The 27,519-nt window shown below is 35.2% G+C and overlaps 4 protein-coding genes across 4 annotated transcripts; 3 read left to right on the top strand and 1 right to left on the bottom strand.

Annotated features, from left to right (window-relative positions):
* The first annotated feature begins 3,540 nt into the window (after nt 1–3,540).
* LOC125867490 (probable transmembrane ascorbate ferrireductase 4) lies at nt 3,541–6,702 on the top strand. Its single transcript, XM_049548009.1, has 4 exons — nt 3,541–3,761; nt 3,856–3,907; nt 4,477–4,673; nt 6,282–6,702. Exons 1-4 carry the CDS (start codon nt 3,603–3,605, stop codon nt 6,600–6,602), a joined length of 729 nt encoding a protein of 242 aa, XP_049403966.1. The 5' UTR covers nt 3,541–3,602; the 3' UTR covers nt 6,603–6,702.
* Nucleotides 6,703–7,652: 950 nt separating this feature from the next.
* Nucleotides 7,653–13,774, top strand: LOC125869123 (uncharacterized). Its single transcript, XM_049549681.1, has 11 exons — nt 7,653–8,093; nt 8,465–8,551; nt 8,657–8,827; nt 9,935–10,050; nt 10,860–10,948; nt 11,057–11,160; nt 11,251–11,353; nt 11,481–11,556; nt 11,652–11,766; nt 12,034–12,565; nt 13,531–13,774. The coding sequence occupies exons 1-11, from the start codon at nt 7,847–7,849 to the stop codon at nt 13,619–13,621; spliced, it is 1,731 nt and encodes a 576-aa protein (XP_049405638.1). The 5' UTR covers nt 7,653–7,846; the 3' UTR covers nt 13,622–13,774.
* A 2,937-nt stretch (nt 13,775–16,711) lies between these two features.
* On the top strand, nt 16,712–22,102 carry LOC125869121 (protein CHUP1, chloroplastic). The gene is made up of 9 exons (XM_049549678.1): nt 16,712–17,118; nt 17,289–17,380; nt 17,647–18,399; nt 18,910–20,280; nt 20,369–20,500; nt 20,690–20,871; nt 21,277–21,388; nt 21,638–21,781; nt 21,896–22,102. Exons 1-9 carry the CDS (start codon nt 17,028–17,030, stop codon nt 21,992–21,994), a joined length of 2,976 nt encoding a protein of 991 aa, XP_049405635.1. The 5' UTR covers nt 16,712–17,027; the 3' UTR covers nt 21,995–22,102.
* A 350-nt stretch (nt 22,103–22,452) lies between these two features.
* On the bottom strand, nt 22,453–27,218 carry LOC125869122 (uncharacterized protein At1g26090, chloroplastic). The gene is made up of 7 exons (XM_049549679.1): nt 26,761–27,218; nt 24,529–24,672; nt 24,353–24,427; nt 24,068–24,261; nt 23,809–23,980; nt 23,321–23,731; nt 22,453–22,831 (listed from the first exon to the last, which is right to left on the bottom strand). The coding sequence occupies exons 1-7, from the start codon at nt 27,016–27,018 to the stop codon at nt 22,700–22,702; spliced, it is 1,386 nt and encodes a 461-aa protein (XP_049405636.1). The 5' UTR covers nt 27,019–27,218; the 3' UTR covers nt 22,453–22,699.
* Between the last annotated feature and the right edge of the window lie 301 nt (nt 27,219–27,519).

Below are 27,519 nucleotides of genomic sequence, written 5' to 3'. Positions count from 1 at the left end.
TTTTTCATATTATTTGAGCACTTATTAAATTAGGATAGAATTAATTAATTCTTTTCCATTTTACCCCTACAATTAATATGACCATTCCTATATTGTATGTGTATTTTTTGTAACTCATTTCAATGTGCATTGATATAAACAAAGGGCAAAATGGTGAAGTCTTCCAATGTATTAATGATTTCTTAATCACCGTGTAAAGTTGAAAGTGCCCATCTAAAATGGGACGGAGGGAGTATAGTTTATGTATTGTTATAAAATTAGTAAAGATTGTTATAATATATTTTGCTCATAAGTGAGCTAACATAGAAACTTATTTGTCATTTGTCTTTTTAATTTCAATTTTAAATAGCAACTAAATGTAGCGATAAGATTGAGGGTAGAAATGAAGCATATATTTCTAAATTGAAGTAAAAATAAACAGAGTAGAAGTAACATTAGGGCTATCGATATGACGATTCATTTGGTTATTTTTTAAAAAATTATATCATTCAATTTTTCGGCTATTTTATAACGTATAACCAAAATTAAAATTTTAAAATCATCCCAATCCTAATTTATGTGACACAAGCAGTACACAAATTAGTCTTGTTTTTGTTGTCTTGTAGATATTTTAAGTTATTATTTATTGTAAATTATAGTACTTTTTATTAAAGTTTTTAATAACATATGTTACTTTTTATGTTTGAGAGTTAAACCAACTTTTTTTTATGTCTTTTAATTTTATATGTGTTTTGTCCTTTTCCATTTTGAAAAATCAATACTCTCTCCATTTTATTTTATAGGTCATTTCTTTTTATAAATATATTAATTATTCCCTCTTCTTATTGAAACACATGTTGACTTGTGGTGAATACTTATTCCCTCTTCTTATATAGTAATACTTATTCTCCAATTTATCTTCCAAGACCTAATACTAAACATCAATTAATAAGGATAGTGTAGTAAAATACTTATATCAATACTTTTTCTATTCAACAATAGTTGTGCACTATTGACTTGACATATCTCTTAACAAACAATAAATAATAGGGGTAATGTTACTATATTAACCTTTAACTTTATTAAATTTAATGTTTTGAAAAATATGTTAGATGATACATAATATTTAATAGCTCTTAATTTTCTAAATTGGGCAAGTATTGTTGGATAACTATTTTTAGTATAGTACTTCCTATGTCCCTAATTACTTGTCCACTTTTCATTTTTAGTTGTCACTACTTACTTGTCCATTTTGACAAATCAAGAAAGAACAATTTTATCTATCTATTATACTCTCAATTACTTACTTTGAAAAAGGTAGAATTTCTTGAAAATCTTAAGTTTTTAATTTATCCACTTCATAATTAATATATGTAAAATGGTAAATTCACTATGTCAATCATTGATTTCTTAATAGGTGTACCAATTAAAAAATGAACAAGTAATTAGGGACAGAGGGAGTAAATAATTATTGTTGAACAGATGAAATAATTATTTTTTTAATAGGTGTGCTCAATGGCGGAGGGAGGATTTTCATCAAGGGGGTTCAAAAAAAATTAATCACGTAAATAATATCCACAAATAAACGGATCGAATTAAATGAATCGAATCAAGAAGAAAAGAGTTTTTTAATATTTGACTTTGTAATTAGGGGTTAAACTAATAAATCCTAATTCCCAATCAGCGTTTTAATTTTTTGGAACTAAACATCGTTTTCTGATTGCATTATTATTTTTTTAAAAAAATTAAAACGTCTAAAATATAAGCTGATAAAAAAATGCCTTTGCCCGGATTCGAACATGCGACCTCGCGTGCAACAGAGCAAATTCCTGAACCCCCAACGCCAATGAGCTACGCCTTTGGTATATGTTCAGGGGGTTCAATAGTATATATATACACGTAAATTAATAATTTAATCTTTATATATATAGTGTAATTTTTCGACGAAGGGGGTTTCAACGTAAATCCGCCCCTGGGTGTGCTAAGTCACCAAATAAAAATGGACGGAGAAAGTAATTAGGAAAACAACTATTTTGTTAAGAAGAAAGTGGACCCCTAAGGTATTTTTTGAATTCAACAAATTGTTATAAAAACTCAATTTGGTTTCTTGGAACAAAAACGTAAATAAGAAGTGACATTAATTTGCAAGAAGTTAATACCTTCATTAATGCAAATTAAATTACTCCGCAAAATACTGTTCGATGTTTAATTGTAGTTTTTTCGCCTATTTGTATTTCTTCCCTTTAAAAAAATGTATCCAAATTAGTTCAACTTCGTATCTTTTCGACATAAATGATATATTTAAGAAATATAGTATTTCTTTGGACTCGAATCGAAATCAAAGTAGTATCACCTTCTTTTTAATTTGGTGATAGCTTAAGATCGACTAAACTTTGACCTTCAATAAATGAATGGACAACTTTATAAATCTAACATGGAAGATAGTTACTATGTCTTAATCAATGCAATATAGGCTTTAAAGAGGATTATCTCATCACTATATATTCGGGATAGTTTGTTCATAAGGTAGGTCATACTGATCATCAGAGGCCATGAACTGACTTAATCAACCAATCAATAATTACTCAAATAACATCATGTTGCATTACAATTTTCGACGGAGAAGATGTTTGAAACCTCCCATTATAAAGAAGAAGAGAGCTGTAGTAAACTTTGAATGCTATTAAAACAAATAAATTAAAAGTCACAATGAAATGGCCTATCTTATTAACTATTTCTAACTCATGATAAAATTAAAATAACTGAAAATTCATATAATATGATTAAATTTGGACCCTCTTTACTTTATTCTATGTATTTAGTATAGAATGACTTTCATAAAAAAAATGTCTTTTAACAACATACAAAGAAACTATCATCAAAAGTATATATCTCATTTTAAAAAAGAAGGTGACCACATACTTTATAATAATACTCGTGAAAAAAGTAAAAAGGAAACGGTGTGGCCTTAATTCAGTCTTATCTTTAACCCTTTTTTTAATGGAGGATTGTTCAAGTTTGTAGAGAGACTATGTAACGAGCTTGACTTTGATATCATATAACGAAATAGATCACTTGATTCATATTCAAAAGTTAACTTACGAGGAAATTATTATTCAAATCTTTCATTCCTAGCTGATGTGGGACACTCAACACTTATTTAAACAAGTAATATTTTTAGCGAGTTTCTTACATCAATTATCACTTTTTTTTATATTAAGACATAACTTGATGTTGAGTTAACCTATATATATATTATCGATAGAAAATAATTTTTTTTTCGAACCTCAGGATAACCCGCAATCGCTATAACAGAGCATCTGCCGTTCGAGTGAGCACTGGGTAAACCCCCACTGTGTAATAGCATACACATGTAAATCGTACTAGACAAGTCCTATACAACAGACTCGACTCAAAAGACATTGAGGAGGAATCGATCCTGAATCATCCGCGTGAATAAACACCCTCCAAACCATATGAGTCATCCCAAACTAGAACATACCATATGAGTCATCCCAAACTAGAAAATAAATATTGATCAACTTAATATCAATTGTAGGTGTCGGTGCCACAGTTCAAATAATACTTGGAACACTACCACTAAGCTACTATACTCACTTGCCATGGCTGCTGCACACTCATTTTCACCATTTTCACTACTTGTCTTTGCAAGACTTTCAGCTTCCATTGTTGCTTTTCTTGTTCTTACTTGGGCTCTTTACTTTAAAACTAGCTTTTACCCTCATTCTTCTTCTCCTCAGGAAGAAGACCTTATTTATGCTGTAAAGTTGCATTCTTTACCCTTCAATGTACTTCATTTCAGCTAAAGAAAATTGGGGGTTTTGAGTTAAATTCTTTTGTTTTTTGGTTTTGTAGGTGCTTCATCCATTATTGATGGTGATTGGGTTCATTCTTATAAGTGGAGAAGGTGAGCTCAACTTCTATATTTCTTGAAGTGATTTTGGAAAGTGTTTTTTTTTCTTGATTTTGTTAAAAATCCATTCTTTTTTCTTTTCTTGGAAGTATTTTTGGTTAGTGGGGTTCTTTCATTTTTCTTCTTAATTTTGTTAAAAATCCATTCTTTTTTGTTTTCTTGGAAGTGATCACTGGTTTTGGGAAGTGGGGTTTTCTTTCTTGCTATATCTTGTTAAAAATCCAGTCTTTTTGCTTATCTTGGAAGTGAGCACTGATTTTGGGAAGTGGGGTTTTTCTTTCTTGCTATATCTTGTTAAAAATCCAGTCTTTTGCTTAACTTGGAAGTGATTTTGGTAAGTGGGGTTTTTGTTTCTTGCTTTATCTTGTTAAAAATCCTGTCTTTTTGCTTATCTTGGAAGTGATTATTGTAAGTGGGAGTTTTGTTTCTTGGTATATCTTGTTAAAAATCTATTCTTTTTTCTTATGTTGGAAGTGATTTTGGATTTTGGTAAGTGGGGTTTTTTCTTTCTTTCTATATCTTGTTAAAAATCTAATCTTTTTTTGTTTTTTTGGGTATTGTAGCCATTTTAGTACATAGATGGTTGCCAGGTTCAAGAAATTTGAAGAAATCAGTGCATTTGTGTCTGCAAGGACTGGCTTTGGCTTGTGGGATTTTTGGGATATGGACAAAATTTCATAGCAGAGATGGGATTGTGGCTAATTTCTATAGTTTGCATTCTTGGATGGGTATCATTTGTGTTTCCCTATTTGGAGCTCAGGTATTTCTTCTGCACATTTTGTTCCCTCATCTCTTTTTGGTCAGAATTTTCTTTAAATTAAAGAAAAAAATGACATTGAAAAGTTTCAAGCATGACATTGAATATGATTCTGCATAAAGTGTAAATTTATTATCCATTAGTACTGTTTATTCCTTTTGAAGTATAGAGTATCTTATCATGTAGTCTGGTTTCACTTCCTATTATAGTAATCCCTCCGTTTCAATTGTTCGTCTGGTTTTAACTTGACATGAAATTTACGAAAGTAAATAATACTTTTGAATCTTCTGGTCTTAAATTGAAGATATGTAGAAGTGCTAAAATGTGGAAAGTTGGAATAAAAGGAAAGACATGTTATTTTTTAAACGGACTAAAAAGGAAAGTAAGACTAACATATTGAACGGAGGGAGATAGTAGTTTGGTGGCATGTCGCATCTATGAAATTAGGATAAATTCACTTATTAGTGCAATAATTGTGATTTCTGCATAGAGAAGCTTCAATGTGGCCTAGAGATTTGATAGATGTACTACGTGTTAATTTGAGCAGGGTGATATTTAAGGGGATGTAGAAATGGTCCTACAAATGGGGTCTTGAAAAATTGGAGTGCAAGAGTATAGTTTTTTCAGTAGATATTTTTCTTGCCTAGCAGTTTTTTGCTTTTGGGATATGTTTATATGTGTCTCTTCTATAACTTGGTAGTACCAGTAAATATATTTGGTCGAGGCTTGAGATTTCAATGGACTACACATGCTTCAGGTTAGAGCATTCATGAGCTATGATGCTCGTATCCTTCGAGAATGTTGCCAGGTGGGTCAGATCCTCCAAAAGTAATGCAATTTTGAAGGATCCGACTGAGGGTGGTAGTATTTTTGGAGGTCGAGCAACATAGGTCATGAGGACATGCTTCAGGTTAAGGGTACTGAGAACCTTTTTGACTAGCCAAGACAATAACAAATTTAGCACATACCTTACTGGGATGCACAACTTTCTTCTGCTCTAGAGTTGAAAAAGAGTGCAATAATGGATCACGGAGTGAACTCATGAGGTACATTAATCCGCTTTCAAAAGAAATGGTTCCCATACATGTATCGTGGAATCATACACATTACACTATGTGCAGGGGAAAAAATATTGTAGATTATATATACCTGCATTGTGAGAGTGGGAAGGGGTTAATACTGTCATCTTTCTTCTTTTGACGTTGCACCTTCACCTAGCCAAAATCCAACTCCGACAAACTACATTTTTTGCTTAAGGAGATTCTCAAGTAAAAATGTCCACCATGAAGTAAAGTAGAAGTTGAGCGGCTTTGCACTAAAGTACTACACAGAATAGTCGAAAACAGACACTAAACTAGCCTCAGCAGGCAAGTAAATGCTCCAACTTTAAGTATGCACATAAAGACACCTAAATTTGGTCTTAACTGACAACTTAACACTCCAACTCGTTCCCACTGTCTAGCAATTTCATAGAAACTTTGGATATGCTCAACAACTAGTGTAAGAGTCTAGCACAATGTTTCTGTTTGCATCTCAACTTGTTTATTTAGATTGATTTATAACCGGAAAAAGAAGTTTAATTGCTTGTAATGGTGTTTCATGTTACTGCAGTGGCTGATGGGCTTCTTAAGCTTTTGGCACAGAGGAGAAGTCCGAATGACAAGAATACGTATTCTCCCATGGCATGTATTCCTCGGTCTTTACACATATGGCTTGGCAGTGGCAACAGCAGAAACAGGACTTCTCGAGAAGTTAACCTTCTTGCAAACTAACGGAGCTGTACAGAAACGTTGCACAGAGTCCATGATCGTAAATGGTATGGGACTCAGTTTAGCTCTCCTCAGTGGCATGGTGATATTTGCTGCTGTGTTACCAAAGCATCAAACACCACATTCGAAGAGTGTTTACTCTAGTAATAAGCTACATTCTTAAGTTCTTCATACATGAATATACCGCGATAATTCTCATGTAAATACGTTATTTATCGGTGGTGTTTATAAAATGAAGAAGGTCCAACAAGTTCCTTTTTTTTCAAAATCTTTGTTGCAATTTGGTATGCCAGTCTTGCTTGTTCTTCTTCAGTGTTCTTGGTACACTTCTTGATAACTGTGACATGACGTGTGAGTCAATTTGCGTGTCGGGATCAGCTTTCACGCACCTCAACTAATTCCACGAGATACCTGCAACTCAAGAACCTTGATTATCATTCTTGTGAGTGGCATCTTTTACATTTCACCATGTGATAGTTTCACAATGGAGAGGTTGTGTTGTGACCTACAATATACACTAGTATACACCATTTAAATTATTGGACAATTAATTTGCATTGAATAGACAATTAAACGATGTCAACAACTTTTACATTTTTTTTTTCCATTTAATCATCTAATATCAAAATACACTAATCCAATCATGAAATTTTGAGTTCAAATTTTATCTGAAGTACTTTGTGGTTGATTTCTTTCATCTATGTAAGTTTTTGATGGATAGAATTATCCGTCAGAACATTACATGTGTTCATGAAAGACAATAATATTCGAAAGGTAAAAACTTATCCCGACATTTTATATTCACGCTACACATGACTTGAAATGTAATTTTCCCTTTTATTAATGAACCAAAAAGGATAGCTAAGTGCATCAAACTTCCTCTATGTCCATGATTCGAGGAAGAATCAAACCACAAAGATTTATTGTTCACAATATAATTCCCTATAATGTAAAAAAATATTTTCACAACTTAAACTAGTAACCTCTTACACATAAGAATAAGATAACAATTTATCATCTAGGTTCTAAACTATAGTTAATTAACAACAATAAATTTATATGATTTAATGTAAATACAAACAATTTTTTCATCTTCATAAAATTAACTAAATCGTGTAAACTAACCCGAACACCAAAACTATCAAAAAAAAATCACTAATTTAAATTTGCATAAAAACCATTTTTAGAGTTGTACCAACAAAAAGAAATACCCAATTTAATGGATGCACTCTTTTGAGAGTCCATTTGATAATAAGAGCATCAAAAGTTAGGTTTTCCATTGATGCTCAAAGGATGAAGATGAACTTCAACTCCAAAATTTCCCTTTTTCCATTACCCCTTTGAATCTTAAACCCTCCAATACATTACAATTACAACCCTAAAACCCTAACAAAAAAAAAACAAGAAATGTGTTCTTCTGTAATCCCATCTTCTCTTACCTTTTCACCTAAATCCCCTTTCATTTACAGTCAAGATTTGGTTTTTACCTCATACCCATTTCTCCTAAGGACTAGAATTCCTAAGTTTCCCCTTTCTGCTTCAGTTTCAGAAAAAGTTGCAGAAGTTTCTTGGGGTATTTCTGATCCAAATGTTTTTGATGAGTATAATGGTTGGGACTTTGTTGAACCTCCAGTTGAAAAGAAGAAGAAAAAGGGTATTTTTACTGTCCACCTCAACTAATTTGAGATTAAGTTTTAAGCTGATTGATTGACTTTTTGAGGATGTAGTTTATTGCTTTTGTTATCTGTTAGCATCTGTTTGTTGTTGATTGTTACTGTTCCTTGCTTTGCACTGCTTTCCTATTAGTTGCCATGTTTTGCTTCCCTTGAGTTGAGAGTCTTTTGGAAATGGTCTCTCTATCTCCATGAGGTAGGGGTAAGGTTTGTGTAACTCTATTGTCCCCAGACTCCGCTTTGTGGGATTTCACTGGATACATTGTTGTTGTTGGTGGTGGTCGGGTGAATAAAAAATTAATCTTGAGATTTTTTGAGAATTGAGGGAATTAAAAGATGGATTTTTTTGCAGGTTTGTCGAAATTTTTGGTTATTGGTATGTCAGTGTCTCTTGCTGCTGGACTTGGTGTTGCTTCCTACTTTTCACTATACCAGAAAGGTGAGATTTTTGGGATTGCTTTTGTTAGTTGGGTAGTTTATAGTGCTACTACTGTGCTTTGTAGAAGTGTAATTTAATTTTTGGTGTACTTGGTGCTTCTTATAGGATTCAAAATTCAATTTACTGGGCCATTCCATGAGTCACGTGATAGTTTAGTATCTAATGAGGCTGCTAATAAGGGAGACGATGGTGAAACGGTTGATTTGTCCATGGAAAGTGCTCAGATTTCTGAAATGGAGGGAGGTTCTGATTTCGATGATAAAAATCTTGTCTTGGGTAAGGTTTTCGAGCTTAACTAAACTTTGTTATGTTGTTTGATTGTTTAAATAAGTTGTGCATACAATAGTCTAGATAAAATGCTTGTAAAGGGAATTCTCTTGTTTCTTTCTTCCTTTGGTGTAGTCTCATGAGAAATGCTAATATTTGCATAAAATATCTGAATCATGTAACTTACCTATCTGAGTAATTTGTTTATTATGTTATGGTACCTCTTTAGAGTCTCCTTCTTCCTTGGAAAATATGGTTTGCCTGCTCCCTTTCCATCCTTGATGTATGATTATTTACCAATGTGCTAATTTAAGTTGTTTAGCACCCAAGGGTGTGGGCTAGTTGTCAATTAAATGGGTGGAAAATCACGAGGACTCAGGTTCAAATCTCAGGGAAGGAAAAATCACTAGAGTCCCATCTGCTCTAGCATTGGTTTGCAGAATTACCTGGCTTCTGTGCTGGCACTTGATGAAATAGTCGAGGTGCAACATCACCATCATCCATAAAAAAAGAAGCAGCTGTTTAGCCTTTTCATTTTTGCGGTCAAACTTGTAATTTCCTGTTCAGAAGCTTGTTCTCTGATTCCATTCTTCTCTTTTTATTTTTTCCATATGCTCCTACTTTGTTAGGCTTGGTGCATTTTCCAGGAAGCTGATAAATAAAAGAACCCCTGAAACAATTGAGAACAGATAGACAAGTCAGTAATACACCTGATTCTCCTGGGAAGTGTACACCAACAATATTCAGATTTCTTCTGTTCTTTTCTTCATTTCAGTAAAAGAAACTTGTATGGCTAGTTCTAACATGCAAGTTAAAGTTTACAAATTTCATTTTTCATTTTATTCTCATCTGAAAGTTGAAATAGTAATGATATGTGAAGACAATTGAATCCTCATTCAATGCTTGTCAGTATTCACCCATGTTATCTCATTTTCTTTTGAGCTTGATTTGGTGCTAATAGTAGTATTTTTTTTTAAAAAATGTACTTGCAGTAATAGTTTGTACCATTTTCTCTTTCTTTGAATTACTTTAGAATGATAGCAGTTCTGTTCATTAGCTCTGATTTTAGTTTTATTCCTCACTGGCCAAAACTTCCGGTTCATTGTCATTTTGAAGAGACAAGCCATGTTTCAACTAAAGGAGTAACTAGAGGAGTACTTGGACGTATTACAATTCCCTTTGCTGTAGATTCTACTCAAGAAGAAGCTCTTTTTATGTTGAAGAAACTCAAGGTATAGTTGCCTGACCTTTATTCCATTTGAGAGAAATAAGATTTCCTGCTGTACTTGCACACTTTCCTATTCAGAGATATGTTATATTATGGACTTAGTTGTAGTGCTTGACTTAGTTTGAACAGCAGGATAGCTATAGAACTTTGTATTGCATTAGTACATCAAACCAAAAGCAGCATATTTTCCAAGATATGTGGTGTAGCTTAGTTATTGGATGGCTCTGATGTTTTAAAGTTATTTTTGGTCAAAACTTTAATGGCCAGCTTCAGAGAGAACCTTTTGCTGTGCATGTGGAATCATGAGTATATCATGTTTCTTAGTGATGACTGTGAGATGGGAGGCTTTGGGAAGTACAGTAACATCCTTGGGAAGGCAGCCCAGAGAAGTGACGTTGGCTAGATACTTCTGTTAGAAAAACGAAATGTAATTAAGCTAGTAGGTTGCACATTCAAACTAGACTGTGGTTCCTTCCTTATCTCTCCTTTTTAGTATATGACTACGGATAATGTGTTTTTTAGTTGTGAAACCTAGCCTGTTACATTTTGTAGTCTTTATTGTTTATTGTGATTTTACTTGATAATGTTATTTGCTCCTTTTTCAACCTTCACTCAATTATTTAGGTTTGGTTCTAAGCATGGCTTTGGCATTATGCTGTGAGGTATAATTGGAAATTAGACTACCATATTATAGTTTTATCGTCAAGTACTGTGACGTTACGCTTGTAGCACTATCTGTGCCACTCTGACTTCACTCGATCGTTTAGATTTGGTTCCAAGCATAGTTTCACCATTATAATCTAAAGTATACAGATGATTGAAGATGATGTTAAAGCAGATGAACTATGTTCAAGGAGGGAATATGCAAGATGGTTAGTTAAAGAAAATACACAACTGGAAAGGTACTTTTGGTCAACAACATTTGCTTGGTCAGTTCTTTTGTTGGAAGAATACGAAAATGTTAGTACCACTGACTAGTTTTTCTAACCATTTTCTTTTTTGACTTCTAGGAGTAGAAAGCATCGGATAGTTCCATCAGTTGTGCTTTCTGGTTCTACAATTGCCGCCTTTGATGATGTGAGTGTTGAAGACCCTGATTTTGCGACCATTCAATGTAAGCTTGACATGTTGTTACCCAAACATAATATATGTCATTGTCGAAGGAGCTAATATTTTCAGTTCTTGCTTAAAAAATGTTATCCAGCCCTAGCTGAGGCTGGTATTATTCCTAGCAAGCTGTCAGATAAGGAGTTAGCTTCCACTCCAAATGTTTCAGAAGATCAGGGCGTCTGTTTCTTCCCCGATAGGTACTATGATGTTTATCTCTCCCTCCTTTCCTATCCCTTTTGTTGTTTTTGCCACTTCATTTCATTTATCCCTTTGTTACCTTCGTCTATGCTTCTACTTAAGTTAATGTCTGTTTTGTTGTTTCAGATTTTTGTCTCGCCAAGATCTAATTAGTTGGAAAGCCAAAATAGAGTATGAAGTCATGCCAGGGATAGACAAAGAGGTAGGGGAAAAACCGCGCTCCAGCGCTTGTTCCAACTTTAATGAGATTTTGATGCCCTTTATCTGCCTGAATATCTGACTCTGTGTACAGTTCAGATATCAAGGAAGAACATAGGCTTTCTGGATGTAAGGGACATCAATTCTGAAGCTTTGGTGGAACTTTTTGTGGATTTACGGGCTGGTGAACAGAGCATTCTTCGGAGAGTTTTTGGTCTCTTTCTTTCTCTGTTTTGCGTTAATGCACAAAGAATTAGATTTATGAGATCCCCGTGGCAAAAATGTCACCACTTCTATGCAAAAAATACTTGCATGGCACCCATGCATTCTTTGACATGTACAAACATCTTAGTAAATTACTTAATTCACTCAAATCATTTGGGATTAAAAGATATAGGAGGAATTTAGTGCATGCAAGACAGTTAAGTACACCGAAGCTTTAGATTGAGAAGTTTGTTGATCGCCTATGTATCATTTACAGGACAGGCGAAACGATTCCAGCCTGATAAACCATCCACGAAGGCTCAGGCAGCTGTTTCGCTGACAAGTGGGAGAATGGAAGAATATATACAAAGTGAGCTGGCAAAACTTGAAGCAGAAAATTTATCGAGACTAATGACAATGGAAGAAATAAAGTCTGACCTACTTGATAGAGGAGAAATACAAAGGATTTGGGAGAGTAAAATGGAAGTAGAAAAAAGTCGTGGTTTAGAGGTAGATAGTGCTTATTTGGCGTCTATTAGAGATTTAGAACAGGAAAGAATTGTACAAGAGAATGCTCGAGCTGAGCTTCTGAGGCAGAAGGCAGCTCTAGACTGTCAGAAGCAGCTACTTTCTAGTCTCAAGGAAGAGGTCGATGAGATGTCCAATAAGCTTGCACGTGAGAAGTTTAAGCATGTGGATGAGCAGTGTGATTTAAGTGGTACGATTCATGAATTGCAGGTTAAGCATGAAGCTTTGCTTGACAAAAAATCTATGTTGGAAGCTAAGATTGAAGCTTTGCGAAAACTGAGGTACAAATATGTGTTAATCACTTAATTGTAGCTTTTGTTTATTTCTCTGTCTTTTTCTGAAATGGTAACTGTTGTTTAATTTGTCTTGTTGTATCCTTTAATAGCTTTATCGAGTTTCAACATGTAGAAGTTCAGTGAATGTTAAATAGCTTTAGGAAGTTTGACTAATCTCGATAACAATCAAACAAACATGATATCTGAATTAAGGATGGTATTACCAGAGAGGTTGATAATTCATTAACACTCGTAGTCTGTAATTGGCATGAAATTATGCAATAAAAACCGAAAATATACTTTTTCTTTTGGTGAGGTTGCCTGAGTGGGAAATGGTGGAGCATTAAGGTTGGGGTGGCACTGCAAAAAGCACTGCAAAAAAGAAGCAAAAAATGGGAAAGAATGATATAATATGCATCTCATGATAGGGGATCATAATGTTCCCCTTGCTAGACAAACTTATCCCTTGGATGCAAAGATTAATTACAGAACAGAAGGGCACTTCACCGAATTCAGTCAAATTGCCAATCCCAAAAAAAGATTATCAAACGTTCTAAGGATGATTGTGGACTTAAGATGGGAGTGCTATAGTCCGACTGAACCATGAATATGCTAATCTTGGGTATGTATACTTCTAATACTTCTGTAGCTGAGTAATCTTGAGATGAGGATAATGGCAAGAATGTAACTAAGATGCAAGCCATTATACATTCTGGTGAGGACTGATGCATACTGCATATGTAGTTTACACTAGTTTCCATGTCATCACATAGAACTTCCATTCATTTCTCGGTTTCAACTCTTTTGTGAATCTTGAAATTGTTGACTCCAGGATATGTTCGGTGATGGTTGCAGTTTCTGTTTCAATTTACACTTGTATCAGTAGAAGGAACTTGAGCATCCTGAAACTGTAGAAATTTCGACTCCAGATAATGTTTAGGTAGTTGACAATGCATGTTTTGTTGAAACAGATCATGGGTCGAGGATGAAGCAAGAAGAAGTCAAGCTCGCGCTAAAGTTCTCGAGGAGGTTGAACGAAGGTGGAAATGGGAGGAGCAATAGAAAAAAGTTTTCCTATAAGTTAAATAATCCATCTGTTTTGATGTACATTTTGTCATTGTCATGATCAATTTTCTTCTTAAATATTTTCTTGGTAGCATCTTGTAAACTGTATAAGAGTTGTTGATCTCTGTCATTAGCAGAAAGCAATNGGAGGAGCAATAGAAAAAAGTTATCCTATAAGTTAAATAATCCATCTGTTTTGATGTACATTTTGCCATTGTCATGATCAATTTTCTTCTTAAATATTTTCTTGGTAGCATCTTGTAAACTATATAAGAGTTGTTGATCTCTGTCATAAGCAGAAAGCAATTGAAGAGTAACTTTTTTGTTGTATTTTGAAGAATGAATTGCTTTATTAAGAAAGTGAATCTCTTGAGTTCCAATCTAATTGCAGGGACCTAATAGCTTTACATCCAAACTTATTTTTTCGGTTTTCTATTCGGTGTCTGTTGTTATCTGTATTTGAGTCTCGACTAATTCTGATATGTAGCGCATCCCGGCATGATCTTTTTTCACACTTCCATTATTATCTTTTCTGGACTTCTTGGTCCTTTTTTCTTGAGCCGATGATCTATCGGAAACAATCTTTGTCTTTGAGATAAGGGTAAATCTCTATACATCTTACTCCTCTCAGATTATAGTTTATAAGATTACACTAATTATATTATTGTTATCAACGAAGAAATCTTATCTATCCTATCACATTATCCATAAATCCATACCTATCCAATATAACAGAAGAGACAAAAGACTCCACAAATTATGCCAAAAAGGAACTTGTGCTTTGGTTGATATTTGTCAAAATTGACCCTTCGGGGTTGCCAGTGGTTTGGGCTTGGGACTTTCATGTTAGAAGTCTCAAGTTTGAAACTCCTTGCCAGCGAAAGCAAGAGGTTTGCCGAGCTCGTCGCACCGGGCTTGTCTAGTGTAGGTTACCTCTCCTATGTGGTTTGCGAGCTATTACATAAGAGCGGAAGTTTTACCATATGCATACTCAAAGAATAGTGGCCGCAGATTTCCCTTCTCATCCAAAAAAATTTTGTCAAAATTGTGTAAAGTTATCACTAATATGCTTTATGTGTAGACTAATATAGTCCATACATAAAAATCCATCCATACAAAGCTAAGGCACAAATTAAATGTCAATTTTTGCTCTTTTCTTCTTTATTGTTATGCCAACAGCTACATTTGGACCCCACCTTTAATATCACAATATTTTCTTGATCTTTATTTATTCAAATTAATATCTTTAATTCTGAGAATAATCTCTAGTATTAAAAAATAGAAGGAAATCTTAGTATCTTAATTAGTTGGCAACAATAAACTAATTATTGGACATATCAAGCAAGATACACTAATCAGGTACATATAATTGACCTAATCAAAGTTCTAGTTGGTACATTTGAGTAATAATAGTAGATATAAACAGCTTTTAAATGAAAGCGATATGAATAATGAAAATTCATATAATCGATCCTAATTGAGGTATGTTTGCACCATTGACCGATTTTTTTTTTATTTCAGTCGCGCCATATAGAACATTGATAAATAAGTAAAAAAACTTTAGTTACATATAATTAAGTTAGCTCTAAAAATTATTTTAATTAGGGATTAGATGAATTAGGTACTAATATACTAAGTTCCTGCATTCTGATAGTTAAAATTTGGCTATCAAAGGTTGCGATAAAGTGATAAGTATTCATTCATTTTTAAATAACGTGTTTCAGTGTGAGTCTCGAATATAAAATTGCTTTTGATAAAAAGATATTTTATCTCTAATGTGAAACTTTTTTACGTGAATCCGAGGGAAAGAAGAAGATAGTTAAAAATTGACTCTTGTGGTTGTAAATTGTAATCTAAGTTCCACCTGCATAATTGGAGAACCATAAATGGACAAAGAGTCACAACTTATTAGCTGCACAATGACAAAGAATAATTGGACACCATTCATGCAATTAAAGACAAATTTTTACTCCAATTCTTTATCTTAAAAGATTTTAACTAATAAATTTCATTTATTTTTACTTTTTATAATTGAGAAATCTTAAAGGTTTTGTCTAATGGTACACAATTTAATACTCGATAAATAATGAGTCTTCATATTCTTCTATATTTAATTAAATATTAAATTAATTTGAAAATCACACATCATTTGATTTTTATTTGTATTTGCAACGGTAAAATGCTCTCTAACAAATACAATTTCATATTCAAGTTCTAACCTCTAATAAATACGACTTTATATCCATGTTCGGATTAAGAATAAACTCTCTAGCAAATGCGACTCCATATCCATGTTCAAATTAAGAATAAAGTCTAGAAAATGCGACTCCATTCGATTTTAACCTCTAACAAAGACGAGTTCATATCCATGTTCAAATCTGAGACTCGATAACTAATGAGTCTTTATGTTCTTCTATACTTAAACATCAAATTAATTTGAAAGTCACACATCATTTAGTTTCTATTCATATTCGAGATGGTAAAATATTTTCTAACAAACGCGACTTCATGTTCAGGTTCTAACCTCTAACAAAGACGGTCTTATATCCAGATTCAAATCTAAGACATCTAATTAAAGGATAAACTCTCTTACAAACGCAATTTTATACTCCCTCCGTCCACAATTGTTTGTCAGGATAAGGTCATGCACACCCCTCAAGGAAAATTTAATACAAGGTGTAATTTGACTAATATAATCCTACTATACCAAGAATACCAAAAGTCCACATAACTTTTCAATTGAAAAGCACTATCATTAAGGGCAGAATTGGAAAAAAATGACTAATTATTTCTTGATTGTTTAAATTGACAATTAATCTTGGACATCTATTTTTAGTATACCTGCCAAACAATTGTGGACGGAGGGAGCAGTTATATTCTAACCTCTAATACAAACGAATTCATATTCACATTCAAATTTGAAACGTCTAATTAAGGATAAAAAGATTACTTGACCACTTGGAGTGAGAATGCAGAAATCTAGGGTGTCATCTGTTCCCAAGTTCATATTTTTACTGTACTCAAGTCCCTTTCTTCTTAAATATTCTTCTTCATATCAACAAATTTTTGACCCCTGCCCTATATCCAAAAAAATGTCAATCTTCTTTGGCCAAACATTGGCCACTCAAGAAATTGGTGGTTCCCTGTAGCTCTATGTGTTTGTTTTTGACAGTTCTGCACAAAAAAATCCAATCTTTTTTCTTTCTTGATAAGATTATAACGCTTCCCCTTCAAGAACTGCACCATTAGACTAATTTCCAGTTGTGGGGTTCTCATTTTTTTTCATTTTTGATGAGGCCATGGATTGATTCTTGAGCTATGGGGTTTCATAAAAAATGGGTGGGGATTATTTTTTATTATTAAATGAGTTGAAGCTTCAATTTTTTCCATTGAAAATACTTACATGATAGTTAGGGTAGGTTTCTTGGTTGCTGCTTCTATAGCTGCTTATGCAGTTAAGCAGATAAATGTAAAACCCTCAAAGCCATCATTAGGTAATTTTCAATTTGGTTGCTAACAAGTACTATTTGGTTTTAGATATTGATAGAACAGTTGTTGTAAAGATTCAATTTTTAATGAAAAAATTCATCCAAATGGGTGATTAGAGTTTGTTTTTTGAGGCTAATTTGTGCTTATGTTGTTGTTTTATGAACTTGGTGAATAGAAAATGGTGAACCATTGCTTGAACATCGAGGTGACGAGGGGGATGAAAAGGAGCAGCTCTTGTATTCGACGGATGGCCTCAAAGAAGTGGTTGTAAGTATAGAGAAATTTGTGTACTGTTTTGTTGCTTCATAGTGTTGATATCTTCTTTAGGAACAATTTGATACTGAGTTAACAATGTTTGTTTCGAACATTTTTTGGATGTTATAGTGAAATGGTGTTATAGAGAACATATAATATAACATAACATGAAAGATCGATTCAGCAGAAAATGTGATTGTTATAGTGAAATGTTGTTATGAAGAGGTCTGATTGTGTTTGGAAATTTGTCTTTTGTTTTTTCGTTTGGCGAATTGTAGGATGAGGAAGAAGAGAAAGAAGAAGTTAAATTAATCAATGGAATTATAAATCCAGCACAGGGTAACCAGATTGATCTTGATGATGATCTTTTCCCTGAATTTGAAGATCTTTTATCCGGGGAGATTGAATTTCCGTTACCAAGTGACAAGTATGATACAGGAAGAGAAGAGAGAGAGAGGATTTACCAAACTGAGATGGCCTACAACGCGAACGAACTTGAAAGATTGCGAAACCTTGTTAAGGAACTTGAGGAAAGGGAGGTGAAGCTTGAAGGGGAGTTGCTTGAGTATTATGGTTTGAAGGAACAAGAATCGGATATTCTCGAGTTACAAAAGCAGCTCAAGATTAAGTCTGTTGAGATTGACATGCTCAACATCACGATAAATACGTTACAGGCTGAGAAACAAAAGCTTCAAGAGGAGGTTTTTCATGGAACTACTGCTAGGAAAGATCTAGAAGCTGCTAGAAGCAAGATTAAGGAGCTGCAAAGGCAGATGCAACTCGAAGCTAATCAAACGAAAGCTCAGTTGTTGTTGCTAAAACAACATGTTACTGGACTTCAAGAAAAGGAAGAGGAAGCTTTCAAGAGAGATTCCGATGTTGACAAGAAGCTTAAACTTGTGAAGGAGTTGGAAGTGGAGGTTATGGAGCTTAAGAGGAAGAACAAAGAACTTCAGCACGAAAAGAGAGAGTTGGTTATTAAATTGGATGCTGCTGAATCTAAAATAGCAAAGTTGTCTAATATGACGGAGGTAAATTTTAATTCCTGATACCAGTATTTTCATGTCACTGATCAAGTTTAGGACAATCGCTGTGTGTTTGTAGCTTATAGCTCTTCTTTCTTTATGCATTTGCTTTCTATTCTCAAGTTTGTAAAAATATTTTGGAACTATAGTCATATTCTGATTTCTTGTAATTATCAGAATTCTTTTGCTGTTTCTCATGCTCTTTAGTTTCTTCTATTTTGACCAGAGACGGAGCTAAGATTTTGACTTTATGGGTTCTGATTTCTAGAAAAGATTAGCTTACTGGTTCTGGATAAATTATTTATATATATTAAGTAAATTGTGAAGCACAAATACAATGTCTTGAACCAAAGTTAGGTTCTGCTGAACCTGTAGACGGGCTTGTAGCTCCGCCCCTAATTTTGACAATTGTGGTTCGCTCCCACCACTGAATTATTGGAGATTCTCAGCTTCTAATAAGAAAGATTGTGTGATGTTTTTGACAATTCCTGAATTGTTTTTGGCATGCTTCTGCAGAATGAAATGGTTGCCCAGGTGAGGGAAGAAGTAACTAATTTGAAGCATACAAATGATGATCTTCTAAAACAAGTAGAAGGACTTCAAATGAACAGATTCAGTGAAGTTGAAGAGCTAGTGTATCTTCGTTGGGTCAACGCATGCTTAAGATTTGAACTTCGGAACTACCAAACACCTCAAGGAAAAGTCTCCGCTCGTGATCTCAGTAAAAATCTGAGCCCAAAATCTCAGCAGAAGGCCAAACAGTTGATGTTAGAATATGCAGGATCCGAACGAGGCCAAGGAGATACAGATCTCGAAAGCAATTTTTCTCAGCCATCTTCTCCCGGTAGTGAAGACTTTGATAATGCTTCTATAGACAGTTCCACTAGCAGATTTAGTAGTTTCAGTAAAAAGCCCAACTTAATCCAGAAGTTGAAGAAATGGGGCAGCAGAGGTGGTAAAGACGATTCTAGTGTTATGTCTTCACCAGCAAGATCTCTTGGAGGAGCATCTCCTGGTAGGATGAGTATGAGTGTAAGACCAAGGGGTCCTCTGGAATCTCTAATGCTTAGGAACGCGGGTGATGGTGTAGCCATCACTAGTTTTGGAACAGCTGAGGAATATGGTTCCCCAGAAACACCAAAGCTTCCACCGATTAGGACACAAGAATCTTCTGCTGAGACACTGAATTCAGTTGCATCATCGTTTACTCTCATGTCAAAATCAGTGGAAGGAGTTCTAGATGAGAAGTATCCGGCATTTAAAGACAGGCATAAGCTGGCAGTAGAACGAGAGAAGACAATTAAGGTTAAAGCTGAGCAGGCAAGAGCAGCAAGGTTTGAGAAGTCCTTGCCTCCAAAACTTGCTCAATTGAAAGAGAAGCCGGTATCACTGCCAGGGTCAGTACCAGTTTTGCCGGTGGTCTCCGCCTCTGGTGACTCAGCAGAGCAGTCCGGTGATAGCAAAACCGACTCTCAAGCCGTGAGCAAAATGAAACTTGTTAATATTGAGAAAAGACCTACCAGGACTCCTCGTCCACCTCCTAAACGATCAGGAGGTGGTCCAGCTCCAGCAGGTAATAATGTTACAGGTGGAGCACCTGGAGGTCCACCCCCACCACCTCCTCCACCTGGTGCTCCACCACCGCCACCTCCACCTGGCGGAGGACCTCCTAGACCACCACCTCCTCCTGGATCTTTAATGAAAGGAGGAGCTGGAGGTGACAAGGTCCATCGTGCTCCTGAATTAGTTGAATTCTACCAATCATTGATGAAACGCGAGTCAAAGAAGGACACATCATCAGCTTTGATAACTGCTACTTCAAACACATCAGATGCAAGAAACAACATGATCGGGGAGATAGAGAACAGATCCACATTCCTCTTAGCTGTATGTAGAACTTCTCTTTTACTTCTTTGAATGAAATGCATGTTCCTATTACCCCATTCTGACTCAAACGATAATTGTGCAAAACCAGGTGAAAGCTGATGTGGAAAGTCAAGGTGAATTTGTCGAGTCATTGGCAACTGAAGTTCGTGCTGCTTCTTTTACCAATATTGAGGATCTAGTGGCATTTGTGAACTGGCTAGATGAAGAACTCTCCTTCTTGGTATTGCCTCTTTGACATTATACCTTCAAATTCCCTATTCCTTAAATTAGACTTATTAATCATACTTTTGTATGGTGGATATGAAAAATATTGGTTAATTTATCTCTATCAAGCGACAAGGACCATGCACTTTCTGCATTATGTACCTGCAGCATCTGTTAACAGTGTATCTCACTGATTCTTGTCAAGGTTGACGAACGAGCTGTCCTCAAGCACTTTGACTGGCCTGAGGGAAAAGCGGATGCGTTGAGAGAGGCTGCTTTCGAATATCAAGATCTAATGAAACTAGAAAAGCAAGTAACCACCTTTGTGGATGACCCAAATCTTCAATGTGATGCGGCTTTGAAAAAGATGTACAGGTTGCTTGAAAAGTAAGTCTCCAATGATATCTATGTCTCTTGTCCTTAAACTAGAGAATTTAGGTTGGGGGGGGGGGGGGGGGGGGGGGGGGGGAATCCAGGTAGGGACGAGGAGTTCATCTGATTCGCCTTCGGCGGAAATTACACTATTTATAAATGCTTAAAATTATTTTTATGTATATATAGTAGATGTTGAATCCCCTATGGCTTCTTCGTATTTTGGACCCCCTTAGTGAAAATCCTAGCACCGCCACCGGTAGGATGTGAAAATGGTTGAGATTTTAAACAAGTTATTCCAGACCATATTGAAACTTCAACTTAATTAGAAGTAGTATCCTTTCATGTGCAGTTGTTCTTTTTTATTTTTTCATTTTAGTTTTATCTATAGCTAACTCAGTTTTTTATTCTGGATGCCAGGGTGGAACAGAGTGTTTATGCACTATTGCGTACTCGCGAAATGGCTGCATCACGATACAGAGAATTTGGTATTCCTACTGATTGGTTGCAAGATTCAGGTGTTGTTGGCAAGGTACGTTCTCATCTAGAAACGTCACTGTGGTGTCCTTTCTCAAGGCTTTTTAACATAAAGGCGCAAACTTTTCCACCAAGAACCATGCTGCAAGAAAACCTTAGAATGTGAAGTTTCCATAACATATTTTCAAAGATATCAAGAACCTCTGTAACTAACATACAATACGATTTCACTTCATGGTACATCCAAAAGAAATAAACAGAAGTGTGCAGAGAAATGATCCATTATGTTTTTTCTCTTCTGCAGATCAAGCTTTCATCAGTACAATTGGCGAGGAAGTACATGAAACGTGTAGCATCAGAGCTTGATGCCATGGATGGACCCGAGAAGGAACCAAACAGAGAATTTTTGATTCTACAAGGAGTTCGTTTTGCTTTCAGAGTTCATCAGGTATATACACCACACCTGCATTTAGTTCACTTGTTTTAGTAAAGATACAGATTGAAGAATTCATTAGCTTGACTTTGAAAATCCTTCTTTTTCGTCTTTTTTTATCCTTTTCAGTTTGCTGGAGGATTTGATGCTGAAAGCATGAAGGCGTTTGAAGAACTAAGGAGTCGTGTTCAGTCACAAACAGGAGGAGAGAATACACAAGAACCATGAGAATATTTGAATTTTGGTTTTGGTCATTGTATATTTCATCATTTTCTCCAAGTATAGCAAAACATATTCTATCTTGGACATTTGTACAATTCAAAAGGTTCAACTCAAGGAGAATATCAGATAACACAGATTAGTTAAAAAGATGTTGCAGGAATAAACATTGTAGGGTAAAAAACACTTTGAAAACTTCACTAGACAATAAGTGAAATTTGGAACTCCATATTCATCAATTCATGAGAAGGAAATAAAGTGCAGTAAGTTTCCAAGAAGATGTTATGTTCTTTGTTCTGCTACAGAAACAAAAGCGAAAACGCGATCTCCTTCAGAGGCACAAGGCAAAAATCCTCATTTCTGTGAAATTTGAGCCTTGGATACCTTGCACATTCTAGTCCTGCAAGTTTTCTAGTTGATATAACTATTGAATATAAAGCAATTCGAGAATTTATTCGAAATTAACTTCAAACTTGAAGAATGTCATCCCCAACGACTTGTGAATATGACCATACAAATGATCTACAAGAAACTTGAGAATTTAATCTGTGGTGACTCAATCATCACATGGGCATGGGCATGGACATGGACAGCCTCCAATACTTGTTCATGTAAAAACTAATACAATCAATGATGTTACAACATTTGCTGTGAAGTGACTCTTTCTGCATGCTTGTAGCTAAATATGTAGGTGAGGTTTCTTGATTTCATCTGCTATCGCATTGTGATGACAAGACTTCTATCTGTAAATTTAGCACCTCCAACCTTCCCTTGAAGTTGAGATGGTAGACGAATCACACGTCTCTGATCACCAGCCTCCACCAACAACTCAGACCCTCCTCTAAACTGCAAATTGCCAGAAATTCTAATTAATTTCACCATAATTTGGTTTTCAGTAGCATGGTCATCGTTAGATGTCAAACGCTCTCAACTTGGATAACCAAAGCAAGTTAGATGTCAGTAGAACTTTTCATGTGCTATATTAACAGCAAAAATCTTATCACATCCTAGAACAGCAAGCTAAGAATGTTCTTAATCACTCAACTACATATTATAGTGCTTCATGTAAATGTAAGCATTTGTTTAATGTTTCATAGTCAGTGTTCATTGCAGTTAAGAGAGTCTTACACCCCGAAGAAGCCGACCACTTTTTGATAATTTCTATGGCAAATGCCACAGAAATTATCGATTAGTAAATGCTTATTCTGTCTATTACCAAAATAATATCTATTATCTAGTGAAGAATTTCATTGCATTGAAGTTCACAAAAGGATCGATTTTTAGCATCATAGCAGACAGATAATGCAGAAAGGTGAAACAAACCATACTACATACTTGATATAGCTTGATTTCTGATTTGTCAAAACCGGGCATGAGAAGTGTGACGATTTTGTTGGTTGGATCAAAGATAACCGGAGGAATGCTGGCCTTATGAGCTGTTACAGTCAGAAGATTCCGTGCACTCTCGCTATGACTATCCTGCATAATTTTGTCCCAATCTAAATGGGCTCCGACTGAGATATGTGGAGCAAAAGCAGAAGGCAAAGGTGAAAAGTCCTCAATCGTTTCCCCTACTTCTCCACTCGAATTTGGCTTTGCAAGTGCAAATGCACCAGAAACCTGTGCACCAGCCTGGATTATGCAACCCCAGTAACGTAAAGCAGAAGCCATAGACACAGGGCTGTTTCTATCCACCACAATATAGCAACCAAACCTTTTTGGTTCTGCAAATATTGTAGACCCTCTCTGCAGCATGCAAAATCATTAGAACCTTTAGTTCAAAATAGAATGGCATCTTGAAAACAGATTAGTACCTGGCGTACCTCCAATACTTGGTCTAGAAGGTCCCAAATTTCTGAACTCATTTTCCCATTCAGATTAGGATTTCTACCGCTTAGAGTCATGGCTTCTTCCACAAGTCTCAAAAGTGAGGGACTTGCCAGCCTTCCTAAATCAGTTTTTTCAGCAAAATTGCGGAGATATTTTAAGTATAATCTGCACGTGGAAATAGTGATATGATACTCCACATCAGTTTTGGCATAGAGACATAAGACATTTGACAAGTCTTGGAGAAGATCTAACCTTGCTTTGCTGGTCGCACCAATCATCCTAATTGTTTCTTCAGTACTCATGCCATCATATATAATAATGTCAAATTTCTCTTTTTTGCTGTTCTGTTGAACCACATTTTCAAAAAATCCTACAAGCCGCTCAAGTGCTAGGGATGAAAATATGGAGTCCATTCCAGGAAGCACTCCAAGCTCTTCTCCGAACACCTACTACATGAAGAAAGTTACTCAAAGAGCGACTCATCCATTTTCTGGCGAAAGAATGCCAGATAAACGCACCACTAAGTTACATACCCACCCCTTCAAGAACTCCTTGAGTCATATTAAGACGAGCATCTGCTTGCTTCAGTTTATTGAGAGGTTCAAGGAGCATCTGCAATTACTGATAATTGTTCAGCCTAAATGAATTGCAACCAAATGTATATCTCAATATTGCAGGAAGACAGGTGAAGTAGGAGTCAAACAGGAACAGACTTTTGTAGTTTCCAATCTAACGGCTGAAAGATTGTCGTTGCATATAATTAGAGATGTCCCGATCTTACAATTCAGAAGATATTCAGCTGTCGGATCTTGAGAATGTATCACCAAACAGGTTTTGAGCCCTGCCATTGCATAATGCTGGTAAGAAAAGAAACTTGCTAGTTAGTCTACCTAACTTTATCATATGCAGGAGAGACTGTAATTCCTGATATGATACAGCATTAGTTAAGGTTTAAAGGGGAAAAGACAAGCAGATTCAAGGTCGATGCAGAATGTCGGTTTATTTATATGTGCAAGTACTAGATGAACATGTAATAATATCAGAGACATACACTGAAGATGAAAGGCGAAAAACAAAGAAAACAAGGCGATAGTGCCAAGATAATAAACCACTAAATGAAGAACATGCTGTTAAAATTTATAGGGGAAAATGAAGCCAGAGATGCAGTGATCAATGAATAGTGTTAATATTATGCGTGAGCACTGAATGTATGTGTCATCATCACATACAGAACACAGCTTTTGTCAAGATATCTTATAGAAAAAAAATTCACCTAAAAGAACAACCTTATGGTGATCCCTCGGAAACAAACTTCTAAACAATTCATCAGGTATGTTCATTTCCTACCCCCTCCCTTGCACTCCTGGACGTTTTTCAATTCTTTGCTCCACTGCCCACAGAGTCTAAAGGAAAAGAAAAGGGAAGACAGTGTAATGAGTTCTCCTTCCGACAAGCAAGAGAATCAACTCGTGACAAGAGAGAATGTGGTTTTGCTCGTGCTTTCCTTGCAGTTTCATGAATAAAAGTATTAAAGTTGGAAACTATGCTGTTTTGATTTTGAATATGTAACTAAAACTTGGTATACCTTTTTTTTTTTTTTTTTTTTTATAACCGAGAAATCCGTCTGTGACCCGCCCTTTGGACCAATCACAGCCTTCTAAACTCGGTGGATAATGGGCCCGCCCCTCTACCCTTCTCCACTTAAATACCAGGCTTTGCTTTGCATGGTATGGGGCTTGAACCTGCGACCTAAGCCACAAATCTTCCACCTTTTGCCACTTGAGCTAGGCCTTGGGGGCCTAAAAATTGGTATACCTCCTTGAAGCTATGTTGCTCAGACTCTTCAAAAATGTCAACTGATGCGTGTCGGATTCGCCAAAAGTAGTATAGTTTTGGAGAATCCGACACGGATGCAGTATCAAAAGTGAATAGTCTACGCAACTAAGCCTTGAAGTCAACAGTTTGTAAAGAAAAGACAGTTGAAGACAAATGAACTAAAAATCATGAAAGTAACTGCGATGAAATATCATGACATTCTTCTATTCTGAGGTTTGTTGAATATATTTTGTCTTGACATAAACCTCATAAAGCATAGTTTGACTCATTTAAAAGCACATACTCCAGTCAACAGAAAAACTCAATCTTTGCTTAGTTTTGGCTAACATTCAATTGCTCACTCTATAAAACAAGAAATGGACAAAATTATTCAACTCCAAAACTATATATTCTTTCAACAGTGAGACTATATACCATTTAACAACTTTATTTCTTACTAACAGAAAGTTATCATCTTTTCTTGATTTCTATACTCAGAATTTAAGTGTATGAATGTTGACCTTAAAATTCAAGTTTACAGTTCACTCAACTACTCTTCTACATCGAGTACACCATACAGATTGGGAATCTTCTGTTCTCATCTAACCTTCCTCAACACTAACCATATGCCTTCTACAAGCAAAATTCAATACTAATATACAAGTTCTACATAGAGCAAATGAAAGCAATCCATTTTTTTTAACATATCCAACAAACAAACAGATCTTATCCTCTCACAGAAACCAGGGATAGAAAAAATTTCAACTTCAATTCAGTCCCACATGATTAAAGAAGCACCAACAAAGGTTGTCGTGGACTATAAGTACTCCTTCATCCTTAACTAAAGTCTCATGTTCGAGTCTCCCTGGTTACAGTATCACCTTTGTTAGGGAATGCTTTACCCAATGTGGACTTTCCAGCGCAAATCTGAAATCAATTGACTCCAATGCAGGTTCTGGACATCAGTGGGAAATCCAAAAATGACTAAAGAATCATCAACACACCCCCAAATAACACAACCCCAAGTTTCCAACCAAAACAACAAAAACATCCATCAACTGCTTATAAAAGATTGAACAGAACATAAAGCTAGATTCTTTATAGCAAAACTGTACACTTAATTGACAAACCTGAGCAGCAAAAATGGCAGAAGTGGTTTTCCCAGAACCCCCTTTACCCAAAAAGGTAATTAGCTTAGTGGGTTTTTCATTTTTAGCTGAATCATCACTAGCCATGCCCAAAATCTCCATTCTTGCTCCCCTTCTTCTTCTAGTTTTAGCTGAAGATTCTATCTTTTCCACTGACTGGTTGAAAAATTCAGAATATTGGTTCTTTTTGGTGGAGAATAATGAAGATGCTGTTAAGATTTGCATACTGGAACTCCACATTTTTTTTCTATGGGTGAAAGATGTTTAATCAGAGAGTTGCAGATGGCAATTGAATTGAGAGTTTTGAAAAGATGAAGGAGATGAGTGAATAGGCTCTCTCTTTTTTTTTTTTTTTAATCGAAGCCTGACTAATTCAAATTCGCTAGGATAAACTTGAGTACGGCTTTTGGATTTTTCCATATTCATGATTCGAGATCTCGGGTTAAGAGATTATTAGCCCCATGCCCCCATCTATTGCACCATATGGTTATCTTTCTGTACTAGTCACTTCGTGTTAATTGATGCATGCCACGTTGGACTAAACGTAAAATTTGAGAAGAAATTTAAAATAAATCAATATTTATGTGATTATAAATAATTTCATAAAAGTAAATTGTTTTTAAATATAAAAAAATAATATTCATTTTAAAATAAATTAAAATAAAAATAGTATCGTGTAAATTGAGACAGAACTAATAACAAAAATAGTTTACTATTTGAGATTAGGTGCAAAATAATCCC

Source organism: Solanum stenotomum, chromosome 6 (assembly GCF_019186545.1).
Source record: "Solanum stenotomum isolate F172 chromosome 6, ASM1918654v1, whole genome shotgun sequence".
NCBI lineage: Eukaryota > Viridiplantae > Streptophyta > Magnoliopsida > Solanales > Solanaceae > Solanum > Solanum stenotomum.
This window is presented reverse-complemented; position numbering and strand designations above follow the sequence as displayed.

Excerpts from the sequence above, each read along its gene's own strand:
- LOC125869123 (XM_049549681.1), top strand. The coding sequence starts at position 7,847 with ATGTGTTCTTCTGTAATCCCATCTTCTCTTACCTTTTCACCTAAATCC. Across the intron at positions 11,161-11,250 it reads TGATTTTGCGACCATTCAAT|CCCTAGCTGAGGCTGGTATT; the intron begins GTAAGCTTGACA and ends AATGTTATCCAG. Across the intron at positions 11,767-12,033 it reads CATTCTTCGGAGAGTTTTTG|GACAGGCGAAACGATTCCAG; the intron begins GTCTCTTTCTTT and ends TATCATTTACAG.
- LOC125869122 (XM_049549679.1), bottom strand. The coding sequence starts at position 27,018 with ATGTGGAGTTCCAGTATGCAAATCTTAACAGCATCTTCATTATTCTCC. Across the intron at positions 24,673-26,760 it reads CTGCCATTTTTGCTGCTCAG|CATTATGCAATGGCAGGGCT; the intron begins GTTTGTCAATTA and ends TTTTCTTACCAG. Across the intron at positions 23,981-24,067 it reads GGTGCGACCAGCAAAGCAAG|ATTATACTTAAAATATCTCC; the intron begins GTTAGATCTTCT and ends TTCCACGTGCAG.
- LOC125867490 (XM_049548009.1), top strand. The coding sequence starts at position 3,603 with ATGGCTGCTGCACACTCATTTTCACCATTTTCACTACTTGTCTTTGCA. Across the intron at positions 3,762-3,855 it reads AAGAAGACCTTATTTATGCT|GTGCTTCATCCATTATTGAT; the intron begins GTAAAGTTGCAT and ends TTGGTTTTGTAG. Across the intron at positions 4,674-6,281 it reads TTTCCCTATTTGGAGCTCAG|TGGCTGATGGGCTTCTTAAG; the intron begins GTATTTCTTCTG and ends ATGTTACTGCAG.
- LOC125869121 (XM_049549678.1), top strand. The coding sequence starts at position 17,028 with ATGATAGTTAGGGTAGGTTTCTTGGTTGCTGCTTCTATAGCTGCTTAT. Across the intron at positions 18,400-18,909 it reads AGTTGTCTAATATGACGGAG|AATGAAATGGTTGCCCAGGT; the intron begins GTAAATTTTAAT and ends ATGCTTCTGCAG. Across the intron at positions 20,872-21,276 it reads ATGTACAGGTTGCTTGAAAA|GGTGGAACAGAGTGTTTATG; the intron begins GTAAGTCTCCAA and ends TCTGGATGCCAG.